This window comes from Equus asinus, chromosome 7, assembly GCF_041296235.1.
Source record: "Equus asinus isolate D_3611 breed Donkey chromosome 7, EquAss-T2T_v2, whole genome shotgun sequence".
Taxonomy (NCBI): Eukaryota; Metazoa; Chordata; class Mammalia; order Perissodactyla; family Equidae; genus Equus; species Equus asinus.
This window is the reverse complement of record NC_091796.1, coordinates 76,364,790-76,387,385: the sequence shown is the minus strand read 5'-3', so window position 1 is coordinate 76,387,385 and position 22,596 is coordinate 76,364,790. Positions and strand designations below refer to the sequence as shown.

At 38.8% G+C, this 22,596-nt stretch overlaps 1 protein-coding gene across 1 annotated transcript; it reads right to left on the bottom strand.

Annotated features, from left to right (window-relative positions):
- Positions 1–1,453: 1,453 nt before the first annotated feature.
- On the bottom strand, positions 1,454–22,006 carry GARIN2 (golgi associated RAB2 interactor family member 2). Its single transcript, XM_044773788.2, has 6 exons — positions 21,848–22,006; positions 17,294–17,493; positions 16,055–16,580; positions 13,335–13,582; positions 4,058–4,077; positions 1,454–1,518 (listed from the first exon to the last, which is right to left on the bottom strand). Exons 1-6 carry the CDS (start codon positions 22,004–22,006, stop codon positions 1,454–1,456), a joined length of 1,218 nt encoding a protein of 405 aa, XP_044629723.2.
- Between the last annotated feature and the right edge of the window lie 590 nt (positions 22,007–22,596).

Below are 22,596 nucleotides of genomic sequence, written 5' to 3'. Positions count from 1 at the left end.
GAAAGAGCATGATGAGGGAGCAAAGAGGAAGAGCAGGAACGAGAATGAAAGGAATCACTTGTAAAAGGAGCAGCAGTAATTCCCTTCCAGTGCCTCATCTGAAGCACTGGCTGCTCCCTGTGCTGATGTTGCATTTTATCCCTTGATGGATTCTAGAGCAGAAACCACAACAAAACCCTCAATGTTCCATTCATTCCACCTGTACTGTTACTACAATAGAAGTAATAAGATGCAATGTTAAAATATTCAATTTATTGACATTTTGTGAAAGTGTCATGTCTGTTTTTCATATCTATAGAGACATAATTATAAAAATTACCTTATAATTTCATGTTTTTTCCATTGACCTTTTCTTTTTCTGCTTTTCCTTCCTTTCCTCACATTCATTCCCCTGAGAAAGGGGGAGACAGATGATGTGCAAGATTGAAGAAATTAAAGGAGGATTTGACATGAAGGGGGAGAGCCAGAGGGCAAAAAGAAAAATAGTGGGGAAAAGTGGAAGAGAGATCATTAGGCAGAGGGAAAGTGAAGAAGAAAGACAACAGCCAAAAGCAGGAGAGAAAAAAAGGCACAGAAGGAGAGAGAACTTAATTTGTGTCTTAAATGCAAATGATGTTCTATCCACTTCATCACAAATGTCTTTATTTTTTCCAATGGATCCGATTGTAAAATTTCACAAACAGTTTGCCTTTTAAGGTCCTTCCACCCTCTCTCTTTTTAGCCTGGGTTTCATAAACAAAGAATGAACCTGACTGCTTAGGATTCCAAGGAATTTCATTAGCAATAGTTAAGAGGAAAGTAGACAAGAAAGCTGGGTAGGGTGGAGGGGACATGCTCAGATTTCATAAGTGATTTTCCCTTTTCTTCTTTTCTCAAATCTCTATCCATCGTCTCATTTCTTTCCATTTTGGAAAAACACCATAGGATTATACATAGGCCTATGGTTTGGGCTCACTGTAGAGAAATCAGCAAAGTGAAGAAGAATAAAGCGTAGAAAGATGAGAAATTGAAAGTCAAGAAAGGAGAGAGATGGACTCAGATCCAGAGAGACAAGCTACCCTGCCTCGTAGCCTTTTCCTAAAAACAGGACATTTGAAGAGCCGCTTTACCCAAAACCTTACTCAGAAAGGAGAACAAGCATAATTCTTTCAAACTGCTGAGAGGTTCGAGAGATGAATTAGAGACCATAGTCCCCCTCTAGACTGCCCAGGAGTTGGGTGAATGTGACTCTGATGAGGTTCGTGGCACCAGGGATTTGTTTTACTACGGTGGGGAGCAATTGATATTCTGGCTTCTGCCTAGAATAAAAATTGGAATGACAGACTCGTTTTTAGTCTAGATTCAGTCTAAATTCAATGGGACCAGGGATTAAGATTCTACTAATCTTTGCTTTTCTTGGGGTAAAGAGTGTTAAGTGTGAGTAAGAGATTATGAAAGGAGAAAAAGATGTGATTCAGAGGAGTGTGAAAAGGGGGAAAGAAATGCTAATCAGAGGGAAAATGGAAAAACTATACAATCCTAAGTAAGGAAAAATGGGAAGATAGAAGAGAGAAAAGTAGAAAGAATAAGAAAGTACATGAAAGAAAACAGAGAAAATAATTAATACTTTGTGAGAATCGCGTGCTAAATTTATACATTGTACCATCCTCGTGATTTAACAAGCTCAGAGTGGATTTTTTCTCCATATTTTCTGTATCTTTTCTTAGCTCCTCATTTCCAGAGCCCCATCTTAAACTGCCTGCCAAATTTTAAAAGATGGGCCACAAGGACCACAAACATATCAGCTTATAAATTCATGACAGCAGGAAGGGCCTTGGGACAGCTCATCGTGCCCTCCTCATTCCCCACCCATATGCACGCCCATTTGATAGTTGAGGAAACTGAGGCCCAGAGAGATTAAAAGACACGTTCATGGAACAGAGGAAGTGCAGTTAGAACTCAAACCTAGGACTTTTGATTCTGAGTTCAGTGTTGAATAGCTGAATTCTTCATCTTTTCCTTCCAAATTTCCTCCGATTCCGTTTCCTAGCTTGTTTCATGGACCCACTACCTCCTAGTCATGCTGTCTCCCAAACTCTGTCATCCTCAATTTTTATTCTCTTGTCCCTACAGGTAGTTAGTCAATAAATCTTGTTGACTGTATATTCGTGTCCTTGCTTCCATCTGGCGGTGTCTTGCCTGGTTAGACTGTAGACTCGTTAGACTGGAAGACGGCTCTTCACCTGGACTGTTTCAATGGCTTCCTACCTCTAGCCTCCTCCAGCTTCTCTTAGAGATTGCAGTCAGAGCCATCGTCCGAAAACGTAACACTATGTCATCATTTACCCATGTTTCAGTGGCTCCTCCTTACCTACCAAGAAGTACTATCCCGTCTCCTTAGCACGGCCTGAGACCTCCGTAATCTGGCTGCTGCCTTGCTCTCCAGGTGCTTCTCTCACTACTCCTAAATTGAACATACCCAGAATGGTTCTATCCCTTTGACTTTGTTCACACCATTCCCTATATCCGGGCTATTCTTGTTTCTCTTTTCCTCACTCAAAGGCTGCCTCCTTCATAGAATCTTTCACGATTTTCTCTCTTGAGCTAAAACTAGGTTCTCCACTTTTAAAGCACCTGTAACATTCCGATTTATGTTAATTGTGCATATATTTTCAGGCCAGGTAATGTTCTGCTATTTATTTGTTTTTAATCTCTCCCAGAGCCTGCCAGAATGCCTCATATAATAGATAGGAATTGAATGCTTGTTCAGTTGAACAAAATTGAGTTTGTGCCAGAAGACAGGTGAAAGAATCAGTCATGTATAGGATGAAAATAAAAGCATTGATATCCTACACTAATTTTAAATTTCCATGGCTTGAATAACAAGTGCTTCAGAATATATGTAGAATGTACTGATTATATGCTAAGGCACTAATTATGTGTTAGTGATAAGGCTGCTGCTAGATATATCCTTGCCTTTAGAAAATAAGAGGGAAATATTTGCAAGTTGGACATCCCTGGAATTTCTGGAAATTTACTTTGATTTCTTTTTGAAATAAAATTTGGGGTAGATTAATGGATGATAGATGAAAATTGATAGATGGAAATTCTATCTACTGCAAAGGAGATTTTGCATTTTTCTTATAAACTATGATAGCATTTCCCTACACGTTTCCATGTTCAATACTTTAGATTGGAATATAGGTAAAGCTACAGTACAGTGAAGTTCATCTGGTCTTTTGGACACTAAAGCCCAGTAGTAAGCCTCAAAGATAGATACCATTTGTATAAACACCTCTCCTCTAACCATTTGCTTTTTTTTGTCGGACTCTTGCAAATGTGACTAAAAATGCCTTCAAGTGTTCTTGGTTTTTAAAATGGATGTATTTTTTTTTCTCTCCACTTAAGACCAGTGAAATATCCTCTATGTTCCTTCCATGATGTTCTTTTCTGTGCATGACTGGAGCTGAGTTTATTCCACCCCCTAGGTTAGATGGTGACTTAGAAATGGGTCAGGAGTCAGCAAGGGGAGAGCTCTCCACCGGTGCCTCTACGACAGCCTCCACATCAAAAGGGCGTTACAAGTTAAAGATCCTGAGACACGGTACTACGTAAAGAAAAAACTGTTGAAAGAAGCATTAAATGGCATTACCTGACAGCAAAGCAGAGGCCAATGATGTAAGTAATAAGAAAAGAGGGGCTAGGTGGATTTAGATTTACCAAGAAATTTAGCTGTGGACCACTTCCCTTCCAAATCTTCAAGGATAAGCGGCCCCATTGTTGTTTGGGTTCTCCTTAGCCTGGGAGTGGCTGATCCCCAAGGAGTCCGATTCAGAGAACTAGGAAGCGAACTCTACCAGCACAGAAAAAAGTGATGTCTACCTCTTGAAAGACAGCATGAGGAAGGCTGTGAGGAAGAGTTTCTCCAGTGAAGGATTTAGAATGGAGAAAGGCAGGAAAGGGAATGCATGAAAACATCTAGCTGGATTCCTTAGCTCTTAACTACTCTATTCCAGGACCCAGAGGTGACTGCTGGATAGCAGGGATCACAAAGAAATGCAGGGCATTTGTTCCATACCTGAATGAGTTCTCGTGCTCCTGTAAAAATAAACAGCACATTTCAAAAGTTTGCCAGGGTAACCACAAACATTAGGAAAGAATTACTAAGTATGAGATAATTGGCCATTCTCTAAATGCTTTGTAGGCAGTAATGAAACGTGTTTAGCAAGCCCAGGGTGTTATTGATTATAGTACATATTAGAGTAAAATTACCTAAATTTCTGTAACACACAAGCTACCCAACCTGTAAAAGCCATAAAAGTGAATTGTATGTAATAACATGTAATCTATTTTTATTGTACCTGTCACCTCTCACTCACTGAGGCTGCAGGCATCCCTGTCCCGCAGTCTCTCCAGCCCTGGAAACGCTTCTGGGGTTGGGACTGAGAGAAGCTGACTGCTGATACTCAGGGCTTTCACGTAAATAGAGGCAATTGTGTTGGGAAATAGGCTCTCAGAGAGACCTGAGGTACATTCTGGAATGGATGGGTGCCTGGGCTGGTGAGTTGCCCACATCTGCTAGCTTCTTCACCCCAATCTCTATGGCCCTGATGGGGAGACAGTACATGGGAATCTTGCAGGTGAATAACACACCCCGGTATTTGCCCAAGTTATTACATTTCTTATGGCTTAGTGGATAAAATAGGAGACTGACTGTCAGTTTTTCAGACTATTTCACTTTCAGAAATGTCTTTGGCTAAAGAAGTTTGTTTTTTGCAATCCTGATTTTTAAAATTAATAACAAAAATTAAAATACTTATTTTCTTAACCTCATTGACAAGCTAAAACATAAACTTAAGTCACTTAATTTTCACCAAATCTGTTTCTTGGCCACATTTTCAATAACAATTTTGGTATTGAAAGTATTGCTGTGTTTGAGGTAAAGAAAGCATTTGGGAAGAATAATTACCCTTACATAATATCTTCCCAGACAAATACACAAAAACATAATTATGACCCATTTTAAGGAGTCTGGCAAATACATACAATTCAAGTTCTACAATGGATCTTTCCAAAGTAAAGGTTAAATTAGTAATTTTCTGAGATGTTTGCAGATAAATGCTCATGGAGCTTCACCAAATAAGTCTGGTGATTTAAATGAAGATTGAGCTTAATGATAAAGTTATCAAGAGACTGAGAAATACCAAGTAAAAGTACTCTAAAAAATAGATATAAATTAAAGTAAAGCCTGCCATTATCCTCTTTAAAACAAAGGGAAGAATCACAGTAGCGCTATTGTCAAGGTGTGAGGAATATAAATGCTTTTTTTTTTTTTTTCTTGAGGAAGATTAGCCCTGAGCTAACTACTGCCAATCCTCCTCTTTTTGCTGAGGAAGACTGGCCCTGAGCTAACATCTGTGCCCATCTTCCTCTACTTTATACGTGGGACGCCTACCACAGGATGGCTTTTGCCAAGTGGTGCCATGTCTGCATCCGGATTCCAAACGAGCGAACCCCGGGCCGCCTAGAAGCAGGACATGTGAACTTAACCGCTGCGCCACTGGGCCAGCCCCAGGAATATAAATGCTTTATAAGGTAAATCCTTCATTTCCAAAGGACTTAAAGTGACATATGGAAGTCTCCATAGTCTCACTCGTCCAGATTTAAATTGTTCAATTTACATTTTAAAGACTAATGAATCTGAGGACAAAATATTCAACAAGGTCATTGTTTCATTTTTTTTTTCATTGTTCCAAAGTACAGGGTTATCAAGTGTCACTGAAATCCGCGGTCTTGGAGAAAAAAAAATGTAGAATTTATTTATCACTCTCACAGTATCTTGACAATCCTACAAATGTCCCAAGAATAAAGCATCAGTGAATTCCATTCTGTTCTTAGATAGGACATCTTTCATTCATAATGAACATTCTTAAATTGGGCTCTGGCTGATAATTATGTTCCCCATGCAAACAGGAAATAAAAAAGAATGTATACTTAATTGAATTGGGCTTCAGAGGATTACTTAGAACCAAAATTTGTTTTTTGCTTTGTTTTTCTTTGTTTATCTATTTATTTCTTCCTCCTCAGTAGAATCAGCATATAAATGATATAAGCTGAAAGACTTGAGGGCAGGGCCTTGACAAATTTGGGATTCACTAACCTTCAAGATTCTTTTTATCTATAAAATTCTATCGTTTTTGCTATTTATATAGGGATTCATTTTCTCATCATTTCTAATAGTGATCATATTAGAGAAACTAACAAAACATTGCACCTGCAGAGCATTTTTCATCCTAAAAATTTAAGTTATCCTTATAATTTTCATATTTTGAAAAGCCAATAAGAGCTAATCTGACTCAGATGATTTTTAGGGAAGTGAGACTATTCTGTATTTGATGGTGGATACATGTCACCATGCATGGGTCAAAACCCACAGAATTGTCCAACACAAAGAGTGAACTTTAAAATAGGGACTATACTTAATAATGTATCAATATTGTCCATTAATTGTTACAAATGTACCACACTAATGCAAGATGTTAATAATAGGGGACACTGGGGTGGTGGGAGAGTGGGGAGGTGGCAGTGGGGTGGGTGTGTGGAGCTCTATGTACCATTTGATCAATAATTCTGTAAGTCTAAAACAATACTTTTTAAAAAGTAAAGTCTATTATTTTGTTTTTTCAAAGGCAAAAAAAGCTAATCTAATGCTTCAGGATACCTATTATGTGCAAAAGGGCAAAGAAAGAAGAAGTTGAAATGATTTAAACAGATAACCTTGTGAGAGTTTGAATTGTGGTGTGTTTCTGAAGCCTTAGACAAGGGCAGGACATAGAATGTGAGACATGTGAATGAAATAAAGCAGAAGGGAGACATCAGAGTGATCAGACCTGATCAATTATTGTTTAGGATAGATTGCTAAATTGGATGGACTTATTTTTATCTTGTTTATTTTTTAGAAAACTTACACTGTTCTATGAAAGCCAGGCTCGTGCATAGTAGCAAAAGGTACGTTTTCTACTGAGTGGCACCTGCTTCTGTTCCTCTGCGTCTTGTCTTCCTTTCTCCCATCTCTCACTACATCTGACTGATGGTTGCTCTTTCTATTTCCCCTCCTTACTCTCCCTCTCTCCTGGTTTTTTTCTTTATCTTTGTCCTTCTTTCTCCTCTAACACATCAGGTTTACCAGTAGCCCTCCTGGTGATGTAGTTCCACTGAAAGAACTCAGTGGTTACCATCAAGAAATAATAGGTCAGTGTTCTGGGGGTAATTTCTCTATTTCAACTACTTCACCCTCAACTTGAAGAAGGAAATTTCTTGAACATGAACCAAACTTTTATATATTTTTTCTTTTTTGAATCCAAATTTCAGAGCTCTTGTCATATAGGAATAAATCCTGAAGAAGTTTCCCTTGATTTTGAGCCGACAGTTTTTCCTGTGGCTATAGAGGGGAATCCTTATTTTGGCTATAGAGCCTCAGGAGAAACCCTCACAAGAGAGGAATACTTGTTAAACCCTACTTTGTACCTAGGGTTGGCTTCTCCTAAGAGAACAGCTCTCAAACTTGAGCGAGCGTTAGAACCGCCGGGAGGTCTACTCAATATGGAATGCAGAGCTTATGATGCAGTAGGATGGGGTGGGCCTGAGAATTGACGTCTCTAACCAGTTCCCAGGTGATACTGCTGACCAGCCACACGGTGAGAACGACTAGTATAGAAACTAAGCTATCTAACGATGCTTTGCTTGAGCAGATAACCAAAAGTATTGTAATCGTAATCGTAATCAAGATCCACCAGCACCTTGAATGTGCTGGCAGTTGGCTCTAGAATTTCAAGGAATGCAGCAGCCCAGGGGCTGAAGCAAACGTTATTCTGATTTCAAGGCTTGTGGATATCCTAAGGATCGTCCATATTCCTTTGGTTACCTTAATCCCTACTTAACGAGGAAATGTTAAAAAGAAAGCCAATTTTGAATACTTAATCCTCAGATTACTAAGCTATTTTTGAGTAAGGTTGTTTTTGTTTTTGTTTTGGACAGAAAGCAAACTTTCCGTCTTTCCCTTTTTTTTTCTTTTGTGAGGAAGATTGGTCCTGAGCTAACGTCTGTGCCAATCTTACTCCATTTTGCATGTGGGATGCACCACAGCATGGCTTGGTGAGCGGTGTGTAGGTCTGCACCCAGGATTCGAATCAGCAAACCCTGGGCTGCCAAAGCAGAGCACATGAACTTAACCACTATGCCACCGGGCCAGCCTGAGCCAACTTTCTTCTTATCTACACTATTGGAAATGAATGATTAGTGACAATAATCGTCATTTACTGAGCATGTAATACGTCCCAAGCCCTTTGCATATTTTATTGCTCTATTTCTCAGAACCTTATAGCATACCAGGTGTGTTTACATTTTCTCCACCACACTCCTTTAAGGAAGCCCCCAGAGCACACTCATTTTTGACTTCACCATGCCTTCTGTCATTACATTAGCAGTAGATTAAAAGATAAGAAATATGCACGGGTCTTGACCTCTGGCAGGAGAATGTCTAAGGTCTCCAAGACAAATGGCTTAATGTTTGTTTTTGAGAGGCTCCCAGGGACAAAGACTCCACTACCTTCAGAAACTAGTCCTACTGTTTATTAATATCTAATCAATGATATGCATTTATTTTATTGGGCTTTTTATTTATTGGTTGATTGCTGTGTTACTTTACTATAAAATAAAGTTCTTCGTGTTTAGCTAAAATAGTTTTTATTTCAAATCTACTTTTTAAATTTAGCCTTCTATGGAATTCCTCATACACTGAAGATGGTAATTGTCAACTATTAGCATTTTCTTCTTCAATTTAAACATCCTCAATTTATTTATTGCATTAAAAATATTTAGTAAGTTTTACTTTTTCCCCAGTTCCTCTCTAGGTTCAGTTTACTGGGTAGTCTACTGAAAAGATGACTTCAGAAGTCCTGTGTGGTATAGAATCATCTTTTTACTGTATTCAACACGAGTCAAATCTACATTAGATTTGTGTTCAGTCTGGTCTAGAATCCAAACCTTTCCTTCCTCCCTCCTTCCCCCTCTCTCCCTATTTTTACCTGTCTATTCTTTTTTTAGAGAGATAACCATGTACCTGGCATTGTGAACTTTTTAATATCAGCTTATTTAATCCCTACAACTCTGCATGGTAGGTATTATTTCCATTTTACAAATGAGGAAACTGAGACCTAAACAAATTGAGTAACTTGTCTAAGATCACACAGCTAGTAAGAGTAGAAGAGCCAGGATTTTGACCCAGGGTTGTCTGGCTGCAAATCTCTTTCTCTAGCTGTTGTGTCTGACAATTAATGCATCCAATTAATGCATCCTAGCATCAGTTTGATTTTTAAATTGTATCTGTAATCAACTGTACAATAAAAATGTAATAGAAACATCTATCAATTATAACAAATATCCATTCCTTTAGTCACCAACTATGCCCAAACTCTGTGGTTTCTTCCCATCCTGTAGTAGAAATATAATACCACTGTATACATATTTTTTGAAATTTTACTTTTCTAGTTTATAATTCCTTATTAGCACTTTTCATTAAAATTCTCCGATTGCTTTTCCTAATGGGGATCTGCTGTTTCACTAAATTAGTGTACGATTCCTAGTTAGCCATTCTCCTACCAGTGGTTGTTTGGATTACTTACAGGTTTTAATTACAAAATACTATGTTCAAATAAGTTATTTTTTTCCCTTTTGAATTATTTCTTTGATGTGCATTCCTGTAAATCAAGGGGTAGTAACCATTTGCGGTGTGAACTGCCGAATCGCTCTGCAGAAAGCTCCCCTCCCCCCCTTTACAGTGACACCCTCAGTGTTAGAAACAGCTAATGAAAAGCCAAGTGGTAATGGCTTAGCTTGTATTTCTTTAATTATTAGTGAGACTGATCTATTTTTAAGTATTTATTTGTTTTCTGGAGTAAATTTTCTATTCATAACCTTGAATTATTTTTTAATTGGATCCTTTATAAATTCCTATCAGCTACCTCTATATACAGGATGTAAAAGCTTTATAGATTACCTATTTATTATTATTTTCCCATTGTGTTGTTATGTATTTATAGACATATGTATTTATTTAGTTACTTAAAATGATTTATTTGGCAGATATTTATAACTGCTATGCAATCAATCAGCTTGGAACGCTCTTCCGTTAGAGCTCCACACTTGCTTCAAATCTTGGTTCAAATGTCCCTTCCTCGGAGTAGCCGTGCCTGACCACTTAAAAAAATATCCATCCTCCCTCCTTAAATCACTCTCTGTTCTGTTACTTTATTGTTTTTTATCACAGCACATGCCAGCTGGCATAAAGATTGTATTTGCTCATTATCTATATCCTCCACTAGAATGAAACACTCCACAAGATAAGGACTTAATTGTTTTCAGGGCTGTGTCCTCAGTGCCTAGCACACAGAAGGTGCTCAGTAAATACGACTGAATGAATGAATGAAACTTTGACATTGAGAATTTCCTCTGTTGCTTCAGCAACAAGAAAAGATCTTTCCTCTGCAACTGAGGCAATGCTCCACTCCATTTGCTTCTGGTTGATTTTGGTTAGCTTTCAAGTATTTTACTCTTTCCTCATCTGAAAATGTTTTGTGTTACAGCATGAATCTTTGACCAACATTTTCCAGACTTTTGCTGAACCCGTATCAATCTATTTTTATAGCTTTATTTCTATATTCTAAACTTTGCATTGGTGTTTGTGATGGCCATTTAATTATAATATGGCTTAAGATTTTATAGGATCAAGTCCCCTTGAGCCATTTTCCATCCTCAATAGTTTCCTTGAGATTCTTACCCCTATCTTTTCCACATAATTTTATGATTTCTGTGAGATACCATATTGAGATAATTGGTATTGTATTGCATCTAAAAATCAATTTAGGAAGGCTCGTCATCTTTCCTATCTTAAATCTATCAGCCCAGAGAGAGACCTTATGTTTCCTTATTCATGTTGCCTTTTACTTCTGCCATTAGTTTTGTAATTCCGTGTATGTAGAGCTCTTATCACTCTTACTAAATATTTGATTTTTATTGTTGCTTTTGAAAATATGTTCTCTTTTTTCAATGCATTTTTGGTTTGTTAATAAAATCATGAGACAAAATTATTTTTTTGTGAATTTATCTTGTAATCTGTAACCTTCCTAAAATTGTCTATAAACTAATATTTTTGATGATTTTCAAAATATTAGTTTCCATTTGCAAAGAGTGATTTTAAAAATCTCTTATATTTATTTTTTGTACTTCTTTGTCCTCTTGCAATTGCTAGACCCACTTAAATTATATTATATAGAAATGTTAATGGGAACATCCTTAATTTGTTCCAAGTTTTAAGTAGAACTCTTCTAGAATTTCTTCATTAAAAATAATGTTGGCTCTGGGGCTGGCCCCGTGGCCAAGTGGTTAAGTTCACGTGCTCTGCTTCGGTGGCCCAGGGTTTCACTGGTTTGGATCCTGGGCAAGGACGTGGCACTGCTCATCAGGCCATGCTGAGGTGGCATCCCACATAGCACAACCAGAGGCACTCACAACTAGCATGTACAGCTATGTACTGGGCGGGGTTTGGAGAGAAGAAAGAAAGAAAAAGCCGGCCGGTGGCGCAGCGGTTAAGTGTGCACGTTCCGCTTCTCGGTGGCACAAGGTTCGCCGGTTTAGATCCCAGGTGCGAACATGGCACCACTTGGCCAAAGCCATGCCATGGTAGGCGTGCCATGGATAAAGTAGAGGAAGATGGGCATGGATGTTAGCTCAGGGCCAGGCTTCCTCAGCAAAAAGAGGAGGATTGGCAGTAGTTAGTTCAGGACTAATCTTCCTCAAAAAGAAAGAAAAAGAAAGAAAGAAAGAAAGAAAGAAAGAAAGAAAGAAAGAAAGAAAGAAAGAAAGAAAATTGGCAACAGATGTTAGCTCAGGTGCCAATCTTAACCAAAAAAATAACTAATGTTGGCTCTGGTTTGGAAAAATATTCTTTACTGTGTTGAAGAAAAACTCTTCTCTATTTTGTGGGTCTTTATTAAGAATATAAAAATCTATCAAATGTGTGTAAAGTATCATGACTTTTCTGTTCTTCTATATTTAAATAATGACTTACCTTGACAGTTTCTTTAATTTTATATTAAGCTCTCTATATTTTGCCTGCCATGATTCTAGGAATTTAGCAATTATTGTCACAAGTAAGATTAATCTAGAATTTTCTTTCTTGCATTGTTTTTGTCAGGCTTTACAATCCAGACAAATTATTTGCTTCGTAAGATTAGGAAAACAAAACGTTTTTCCATATTTAAAAGAAAACATTACATGAAACAGAGATAATTCTTAGAGTAGCTGAAAAACTGTCCAGTAAAAGTCGTAACTATGTCCTTTTCTTTATGGAACTCTTGGATAAATTGTTCTGTTTTCAGTTTCTGATGGAGCCTGTTTTGCTTCTTTGCATTTTTGTTAAAGTCATTTATTTAATTTAGAGTTTCCCAGTTATTAAAGAAAACTCGTATATCATCTTTCTCAATAATATTTTACTATTCTTCCTATTAGTTGATGTAACACTTTTTAGGTTTCCAATTTTATCCTTTTAAAAAAAATAGTTGTCCAGTGATTTGCCTGTTTTGTCATTCTTTTTGAAGAATCAGCCAAACTCTTTTTAAGCCCTTCAAATTATTTAACATTTTTCTAGTTTATTTCTCTTTTTTGGTTTATTTTTCCTGTCCCTTTTTTATATTTAAAAAGAATTTAGACGTAATTCATTACATTCCTCATTTTCATCCTTGCTAACAGAAGCATTTAGATCTCTAAATTTTTCTCTGGTTTCTTTTTAGAAGTTACTCCAGAATGATTGGATTACCTTCTGTCTTTATAACACTACAATGCTTTCTCACATTCAGCTTGCAAACAAGCTATTAAAATTATGAAAATTTTGGATTTGGATTCTTAGGTTATTAGTTGGAAACATAGAGAAGAATCAGGGCTCTATAGAGAAGAAAACATAGAGAAGTATAAGGATAAAAGGAGTAGTACCCTTGATAATCACTCTAGAGATCAACACTCCTAACTCCAAAATGTAGTCACTGTTTCTATTCTATTTGCTTCTGCACACATAGCTGACACCAGGCAGATTGCCAAGAATGCCAAATGCATGGTGTGAAAATAAAAATTCGCCAAGGTTGATCCAAGTGTGGATAGAGTTGACTGTGTCGTCCTTCAGTTACGCTGTATCTGTGTCTGAGAGTCTTCAGCAAACGCCCGGGTTGCAGGGACTGTAAAGCGAACATTTACTTACATTACTGCACGCCTTAGCCTCCCTGGCATTTCCCTGCCTCACGTACCTGGAATCTGCAGCCTTGAGAGCCACGTTGTTAAAATCAGTTGTCCTTATTTCAGAGGTTTTATCGCTCATCTCTTTAGATGTATTTGTCTCATTTTCCTCTGGAGTCACAGTAGTATGAAAACATTTTTCACCTTCAAAATTCAGTGTTATGTTTGAGATGGTGACAGAGTTTGAAGATTCTTTTAACTCATTCTTTGTTTTTGAATCTTGTGGACACTCAGGCTTCAGAATGTTTTCCAGTTTTTCCTTTGAAAATAATAAGTGGCAGCAAATCAGGTAACAGAACAGGAGCATACAGAGACAGATTCTTTGTGGAGCAGGATCTAAAACAGTGGTTGTTTCATTCATGTACACTGAGCGCCCTCCAGCACGCAGGCGCGGGAATGAGGGCGTGAGGCTTCCTGTTGCATGGCCATTGGGAAGAGGCCACGTGGGCGTTGAGCTGCCAGTGAGGGCACCTGACACAGCACATTCAGAAGCTCATGTGATCGTGTACACCAGTGTCACCTCACACAAGAAAATTAGTACTTAATTACAGCATTCCTCTCCCTGAAAGTTTTCTGGAAACGCTTTGCCACCTTCTGCGCAGTCTGAGGTTGCTCTTGATTTAAGAGCGTCTAATAGGTGACAGGAGTTGGAGGTTCATAGGAATACAAAGAGTTTGTTTTTCAAAAGGCTCAGAACCTGTGTCTAAAACTTATTACCCTAAAATCTTTCCCGTTCTCCTAATTTCCTGGTTTCTGTTAAGGCACCACTTCTCCTAGTTGCTCACTGCCTTCCTCAGAATCTCTCTCAGGCTTCAGAGAACTGGCCAGCCGGTCCTCGAGACCCTGTCTCCACAACATCCCTCGCATCTGCTTCTCTTCCTTTCATTGCCACTGCCTAGTCCGTCACCTCTATTGCATTCCCTTGAAAATCATGCAATAATCTTCTTCCTTAAAGATAAAACATTTTTTCTGACAATACAAGTATACATAGTTATTGTAGAATATGTAGAAAATCCTGTAAGATATAAAGTGAAAGGAAGAACATTATTGCTTGCTTGATGCCACTGGCCAGAAATAACTACTCTTCTGGCACATTTCATTCTGTTCTTTTTGTCCATTTATTTATTTTGTATGTGTTTACTTTGTGATCATATTGCAGTTCTGTATCCTAAATTTTTCACCTAATGACTTATTATAAGCGTTTTCCTCATCTAATTAAAAGTCATGTAAAACTACTTAAATTTTTGCTAATTAAAATTTATTTTTATTGTAGGTAACAGAAAATTCAGAAAAATGTAAAGAAAAAGACATGAATTGTCTGTTATCCCACAATCTAGAAATAAACTGCCGTTATGAATATGACTTTTTCCCTTTCTATTGTCTATGTTCATGTAAATATATTTTTATATAATAGGGATCATATTCATTTTTTAGTCAACTTTATGTCATGAACATTTCACCAAGTAAAGAAAAATTCTTCAACAATTTTAAAATTTAACATGAACATTTCTCCAAGTAAAGAAAAATTCAACAATTTTAATGTCTACAGAGCAGTCATTCATTTAACAAATATTTACTGAGTGGCTATGATCTTGCCAGTTACTATGGTTGCTCCAGAACAAGATAAGTATAGTACCTGCCCTTCAAGGATTTTAATTCGTTTATCCATCCCCTGTCGTGAATGTTTAGGTTACTTCCATATTTTCATAAACATGGTATAGATGTGATATGATCAACATCTGTATAGCTATACCTTCATTTCTATGTCTGATTAATTCCTTAAGAAAAATTCCTAGAAGTGGAATCACTGAGTCAAAGGGTGTAAACATTTTTAGGTTCTTGATTCATAATGATTTCAGGAAAGTTTGCCCCCATTCTCACCCCTACCGTGAATCTATATGAATTTCAAGTTGACCGCACCTTTACTAATATTGACCACTTTTATTCTTTTAATTAACAGTTTTATAGGTTAAATGTTTCCCTAGGTTTGCATTTCTTTGATTATTAGTAAGGTTTAACTTTTCCACTATATTCGTTAGTGGTTTCTTCTTCTGTGAAATGTCTATCCTTGTCCTTTGCCATTTTTCTAGTGTGGGACCACGGAGGTTTTCAGCAGTAGTTTTCAAACTTGTCTCTTTACCTACAACCCATCCTGTGATCAGATTCATCTTTTAAAAACATGGCTCCTTCATTCTCTCAGACGGAAGCCTTTGGTGGCTAAGGTTTGCCCAGAGAGTGAAGTCCACACTTCTTAATTTGGCATTCAAGGTTTCCAAGCAACTTTCTATCCTATATATCCTAATATTCTCCATGTATATTATACTCCAGCCAAACTGCACTAACCCTTTTTAGATAGGGCTCTGTGTTTTTCCATTTTCCGGCCTTTTCTAAAGCCACTCACCTTTTTTTCTTGGCATTTTATTCTCCTATTTCCGTCCTTACTTTTACCTATTTAAATTTCACCCATCCTTCAATGTACTGCATACTTTTATTTCATTTAAACCTCAAAATAGCCCTTACTTTACACTGCCTATTTCAGGAGACATCTGACAACTCCTTTACACCAGGGCTTGGGGATCCCTGAACCTTTAACATTATTAAAATTAGGTTACTCAGAGTAAATTCCATAGCATTTTGGTAATCAACGTCAGGTAGCTAACCACGAAGCGTGATCTTGATTACCACTCTTGTTCTTAGTTACCAGAGAGTGAGAGTCTTCCATGTCACATACCTCCTCCTCCTGCTTGGCCCTTAGTACGTCATCACCTTCAACCACCTCTGTGACCTCTGCGTGGTTTGTGACATCACAGAGGTCTCTGACTTCTGTGACAATTTTTACATCCGGAACCTCTGTGACCTCATTTTCTGGAATATCCGTGATGTCGGTGACATCGGTGTTGTCTGTGAATTCTGAGAAATCAATGCTTTCTATGGCATGTACGGTGTCTATATATGTGTACATGTGTTGGGGCTGTACAGCTGTGAAGGCAGCAATATCCATGATGTCCAGGGAGCTTGTGATCTCTGTGCTATTGGTGATTTCCGAGAGGCTTGAGAATTCTGACATTTTGGAAGCTTTGGCTTTCTCCTGATTCAAAAGGGAGATGAGTTGCACCCATTGACAAAATAAGGTGTCCTGTTCGTGCGCAGGGGCACAGAGCTGTAGGTAGTAGGCTCGGCCACTCACCAACTTTACTTTGAGGCGCATGTTCTCAGCATCGTGCACAGAAACAGTCACAAACTGCAGAGGGAGAAACCTGGAAAAAGACACAAATGTCATCTGGAGGCCTGATTGGAGACTGTCAATGGCGTTTCCTTTCATGTGGTGCAGCAGTCTCAAGAGTGAGACTCCAGAAAACAGGCTTGTCTCCCTGACCCGCCTGGTAGGTGCAGGCCAGGGCTGGGGCGGTACCTTCTTGTGGCTACCGTGTTCCCGGCCTGGTCCTTTGCTTGTGAGACCCCAGACTGATTTTTAGTACGTGTAATCAGGCTCCTGAGGGCCATCTCACCCAAATCATACTCCTAAGATTCTCATGAACTAAAAAATCAGAATATCAACTATTTACCATGAGAAGTTGTCCCATTTAGTTAGTCATGCAAAGCTGAGACTTAAAGAAGTTGAGTGATTCACTCTAGGTCATACAGCAAGTGAGTGGCTTGAGGTAAGACCAGAGCTAATGCTGATGGAAGCTGGGATGCTGAGGGGAGAGGGCCATGTTCTAGAGCGGCAGTTTATTATGAGTCTTCAATTCCTTAGGTTTAATTTTTTAAAAATTAACTGCCTGTTTGACTGCCAGGTTGTCATAAACTATTTTCCCAGACTTTAAGGACACGACTCTTTGTCATTTGCAGCAAGCAGTACAAATGAGATGCTTACTTGGAGCTACTGTCATCGGTGCTTCTATTTTCAGCTCCTTGGGGTAAAGCATAGCTTCTTAGAGATCCTTAACCCCTTCCCTTTGTAACTCACCTGGTGAGCACCAGTTTCTCTGGAGAAGGAGATGTCAGGAGACTTTGAAACAGGGGTTCTGTATCTTTCCGGGCTGCGGGTGTCGGATGTGCCAGCAGCATCACGTTGGGGGTCCCATGGCTGGGACTGGAAGAGCAGATGGCTACAGTCACCCAGTTGGCTTGGTTGTGAAGGTAAATGGATTCACCTCTCCTGTTGACCTAGAGCAGAGAACAGGAAGAGGAGTTTTCTGATACAGTGCATGGCCCTGAGAGCCTTGCTTGCCTGAGTAGTGTAGGAAATAAAGGAGAAATGAACCATGACCCATTTATGCAGTTGCTTGTTCTTATGAATTCTTGGAGATATCTCAGCGAACAGGCAGACACAGTCCCTGACCCCTGGGGGTCTCCCAGGGAAGGTGAACATCAAACAAGCATGTCATTGATGATTATTTTAAGAAGTGTTACCAAGTACAAGTTCAGGGTGCTGTGCTGTGAAGAACATAACAGGAGACTTGACCCAGAGAGGGCTGCAGGCAGCGGTATGCTGGTAAATGCGTAACGACTGTCTCTTGGAAGATACATACACGTAAGTGTATTATAAATTTTACTGATATAAAAGATGAGGAGCACATAATTTACAAATAATGATATACAATACTCTCTATTTTAAATTTCACATGGCCAATTGATTCTTACAGAAGTCTTCATTGGCCTTTGCCATACTCTTGAATCCATAACCTTAAGAACATAGATAATAGTAAAATGTAGTAAAATAATAGGAATCATGAGTTTGGAGTATTTGTTGCCTTTGTTTTGAATATAATTTGTTTGTAAGTTTATACCATTTAATTTTTAATAGTAGCTGTGTTTAACAACTGACTTGCAAACTTCCTGAATACTTGCCCATTGGCTGGCTCCAGCACACCCTGGACAAAGGGTCAGAGAACTCTCCCCTGAAGAAGAGACCTCTAGCTGAGACCTGAACAATGTGAGGGAGAAACTGGCTGGGTGGACAAGAGATCTTTACAGACAGAGGCACAGCATATGCAAAACCCCCAAAGTCCAAGAATCTTGGCCAGTAAAATCTCTGCCAGTTGGAAGTTGAGGAGACTGGAAAGTGGGTAGACAGGGATGTGAAGGAAGCCAGAGAGGGGCAACGCCTGGTTTCTCAGCTGTAGATTAACTGGTTTAAAAAAATTAATCACTTAAAAACAAGTATACTTCCGAAGAAATCCTGAGAAAAAAGAACAAAGCTGGAGGTATCACAATCCCTGATTTCAAAATATACTACAAAGCTATAGTAATCAAAACAGCATGGTACCTGTACAAAAACAGACATACAGACCAATGGAACAGGACTGAAAGCCCAGAAATAAAACCACACATCTATGGACAACCAATTTTTGACAAAGGAGCCAAGAACATATAATAGAGAAAGAAAGGAAAGTCACTTCAGTAAATGGTGTTGGGAAAACTGGACAGCCACATGCAAAAGAATGAAACTAGACCATTATCTTACACCATACACAAAAGTTAACTCAAAATGGTGGCCGGCCTGGTGTCACAGTGGTTAAGTGTGCATGTACCACTTCGGCAGCCCGAGGTTTGCTGGTTGGGATCCCAGGTGTGGACATGGCACCGCTTGGCGTGCCATGCTGTGGTAGGCGTCCCCCATATAAAGTAGAAGAAGATGGGAACAGATGTTAGCTCAGGGTCAGTCTTCCTCAGAAAAAAGAGGAGGATTGGCAGTAGTTAGCTCAGGGCTAATCTCCCCCCCCCCCCCAAAAAAAAAATTAACTCAAAATGGATTAAAGACTTGAATGTAAGACCTGAAACCATAAAACTTCTAGAAGAAAACGTGGGTGGTACGCTCTTTGACATCGGTCTTAGCAGTATCTTTTTGAATATCATGTCTCCTCAAGCAAGGGAAACAGAAGAAAAAATGAACAAATGTGACTCCATTAGACTAAAAAGCTTCTGTACGGCAAAGGAAACCATGAACAAAACGAAAAGACAATTCACCAACTGGGAGAAAATATTTGCAAATCATATATCTGACAAGAGGTCAATTTCCAAAATATATAAAGAACTTATACAACTGAATAACAAAAAAATGAACAACTCAATCAAAACATGGGCAGAGGATATGAACATTTTTCCAAAGAGATACAGATGGCCAACAGGCACATGAAAAGATGTTCAACATCACTAATTATTAGGGAAATGCAAATCAAAATTACAATGAGATATCGCCTCATGCCCATCAGAATGGCTTTTATTAAAAAGATGAGAAATAACAAGTGTTGGAGAAGACGTGGAGAAAAGGGAACTCTCATTCACAGCGGGTGGGAATGCAAACTGGTGCAGCCACTGTGGAAAAACAGTATGGAGATTTCTCAAAAAATTAAGAATAGAACTACCAAGTGATCCAGCTATTCCACTTCTGGATATTTATCCAAAGAACCTGCAAACATGAATTGGAAAAGATATATGCACCCCTGTGTTCATTGCAGCATTATTCATAATAGCCAAGACTTGGAAGCAACCTACGTACCCCTCAACAGATGAATGGATAAAGGAAATGTGGCATATATATATATATATATATAGTGGAATACTATTTAGCCATAAAAAAGATGAGATCGTCCCATTTGAGACAACATGGATGGACCATGAGTGTATTATGCTAGGTAAAGTAAGGCAGACAGAGAAAGACAAATACCATATGATTTCACTCATATGTGGAAGATAAACAAATAAGCACATAGATACAGAGAGCAGATTGTAGTTACCAGAGGGGAGGGGAGGTGGGTAAGGGGGGCAAAAGGGGAAGGGGCACATGTGTACAGCCACAGATGGAAACTAGAGTTTTGGTGGTGAACATGATGCAGTCTATATAGAAACTAAAGTATAATAATGTACACCTGAAATTTATGTAATGTTATAAACCAATGTGACCTCAATAAAAAACAAAACAAAACAAAAACACAAATATACTAAGAAAGAGGTTAGAGCCCATAGTATTGATTACCTACCCAAAGCCATGCCACTTTTCTTCCTGATTAACAGGATTCTGTATCCATCCCTGAGGAATGGTGCCCCAGCTCAGGGCTTAAATCCTGATTAACCCAAGCCAGTCATGGTGATCCCGTCCCCTTGCCAGTGATTGCTTTCAGCAGGGACATGTGACCCAGGCCTGCCGATGAGACACTAGCGGGGGTCTCCCGGTGGCTCTGGCACAGGATTTCTCAGCCTCACAAAGAGCTGCAAGGATGAGACACATCTCTTCTGTTGCTGGAAGCTCTCATTGTCCTGTTTGCACGTGATGTCCTGAGAGGAGCTAACTTGAGGGTGATAGAGCAAAAAGAGAGAACCTGGGTCCTCGATGACTCCCCACGAGTGAGCTGATGCCCTGTGGCTCTTTCACTCTCTCTGAGATAACTGTTGTTCTTTTTCATTTAAACTTGTTGAGTCAGGAACCTTGGTAACTTGCTGGCAAAGACATCCCAACCATGAGAGGTTGTGCATGTTGATGAGAATAACTTATCCAATTATCACATCAGGCCATGTCTGGGCTATAGAATGCTAATTACCTCCCCGAGTGCTCATTAGAGCATGCAAAAGGTTATTTGAAAAGGGTGCAAGAAGAGTATGAAAAGTCAAATAAGACTATTAGTAGAAAAGAAGCATATGTCAGGTAAAGTACATCAAAGGATGACTGACTGATTCCATGTGTTCTGAGGCATCACTTAAACATTAGCGTTCTTCCAGGCATCGCCTCCCACCTATGGTGTTCTGGAGGTGATGAGGTGTCCCTCGTACCTGGGTCTCAGGGTAGAGCACATGTTTATGGGAGACGGAAGAAGTGCCTGATGTCTTCCCTGCTGCCCCTCCGTGGAATCAGCCGAGGAGCTTCTTGAATGGGCTTGTTTCCTGTTAGACTTGGTTGTGGCATTTCCATGAAGTTTAGGGGTGTGGCTCACACCATTGAACTCATTTCCCTATTTCTTTGTCTGAATATTTTAATGTTGAATGTTTAGAGGAAAGTTAGAACTGCTGCTCCCAAATGCACTGAAATGTAGTTTCATTCATAATGTGGGCACATTTTTATGAGAAGGAAACTTTTCTCCCTGACACAATTTGACGTTTATGTTTTACCTTCAGGACTAAAAGCCAAAATTCATTTTAATCCCTCATTTTGTCATACATGTCAGTCTTTAAAATGTCTTCTAAGTCTAAGAAAGGAATTATCTGAATGCTTTCCTGTGGCAAGATATTCTAAAAATGGCTATAATCTCTTCATGTAATTTTGGGAAGATTATGATGGAATGACAATTACATTGGAGTTAGGACAGAATTCCTAGGTAAGAATTTGTTGAGAAAACTTGAGATAATTTTCCTTTAAGGTTATAATTATTTTAAGTTGTTTAAAGCTACGAACTATTGTCTTTAATTGTATCATACCTTCCCTTGCCACATTACAACAATTCTCCTCCCAGTCTTTTCAGTTGTCTTTGGGAAAATTAATTACTGAAGTTATTGGAACATAAGTCAGTGCTTAAATACTATTTACCTGGATAAAATTGCTCTCTAATATGGGAGGAGATACAAAAGGGGCATACTCTCCTTCGTCCAACATGTTCTGAAGCCCTCCTGGATCTTGGGAGCGTGGGACGTAGATGGCATCTTGCTCATTGATCCTCGTGGTAGACTTCCTGTTGCTTTTCTTCATTGTGCTTACACAAAAACATCAGCAAATTGAGGAAATGGAAATACAGTGAACAGATACAGAGGAATTTTAATATAATAATTGTTACCTCACTTATTCACTAATTCAACCCATTTTATCAACATCTATGATATGGCAGGCACTGGAGATAGAGTTGAACAGGACTGATAAGATCCCTGCCCTCATAAAGCTTTCACTCTATGGAAACAGAGGAAGCAAGTAAAAAAAATGTTGGATGATAACAGCTGCAAAGCCACCAGAGAAGATCCATGTAGGAAAAAGTGCCTAGGGTATGGGGCTGGCAACACTAATTAATTAGGGTGGTTAGGAAAGGCCTCTCTAGGAGGTCTCAAAACGTAGGACCCAAGTCCCCCAAACCATTCTTTTCTGGCTTCCCAATTAATGGTACCACTACCCTTTCCATTTTGCAGGGTTCTCAAGTCTTTTTTTATAAGCAGGGTATCAAAACTATACTAAACTGATAACATTTCTTCCTGACCATTCACCCATGACCAAGGCTTAGCTCTTGGTTGGGAGGTAAATAGTGGATATCTGTCTAATCAACTGCTTCAACAGACAACAGTGACTCTACG

What these genes read in the sequence shown, in the direction of transcription:
- GARIN2 (XM_044773788.2), bottom strand. Translation starts at nt 22,006, where the DNA reads ATGAAGAAAAGCAACAGGAAGTCTACCACGAGGATCAATGAGCAAGAT. An exon ending in GGGCCAAGCAGGAGGAGGAG is followed by an intron (nt 13,583 to 16,054) that starts GTATGTGACATG and finishes TTATTTTCAAAG; the next exon opens with GAAAAACTGGAAAACATTCT. An exon ending in CTCAAGGCTGCAGATTCCAG is followed by an intron (nt 4,078 to 13,334) that starts GTACGTGAGGCA and finishes TTATTTTTACAG; the next exon opens with GAGCACGAGAACTCATTCAG.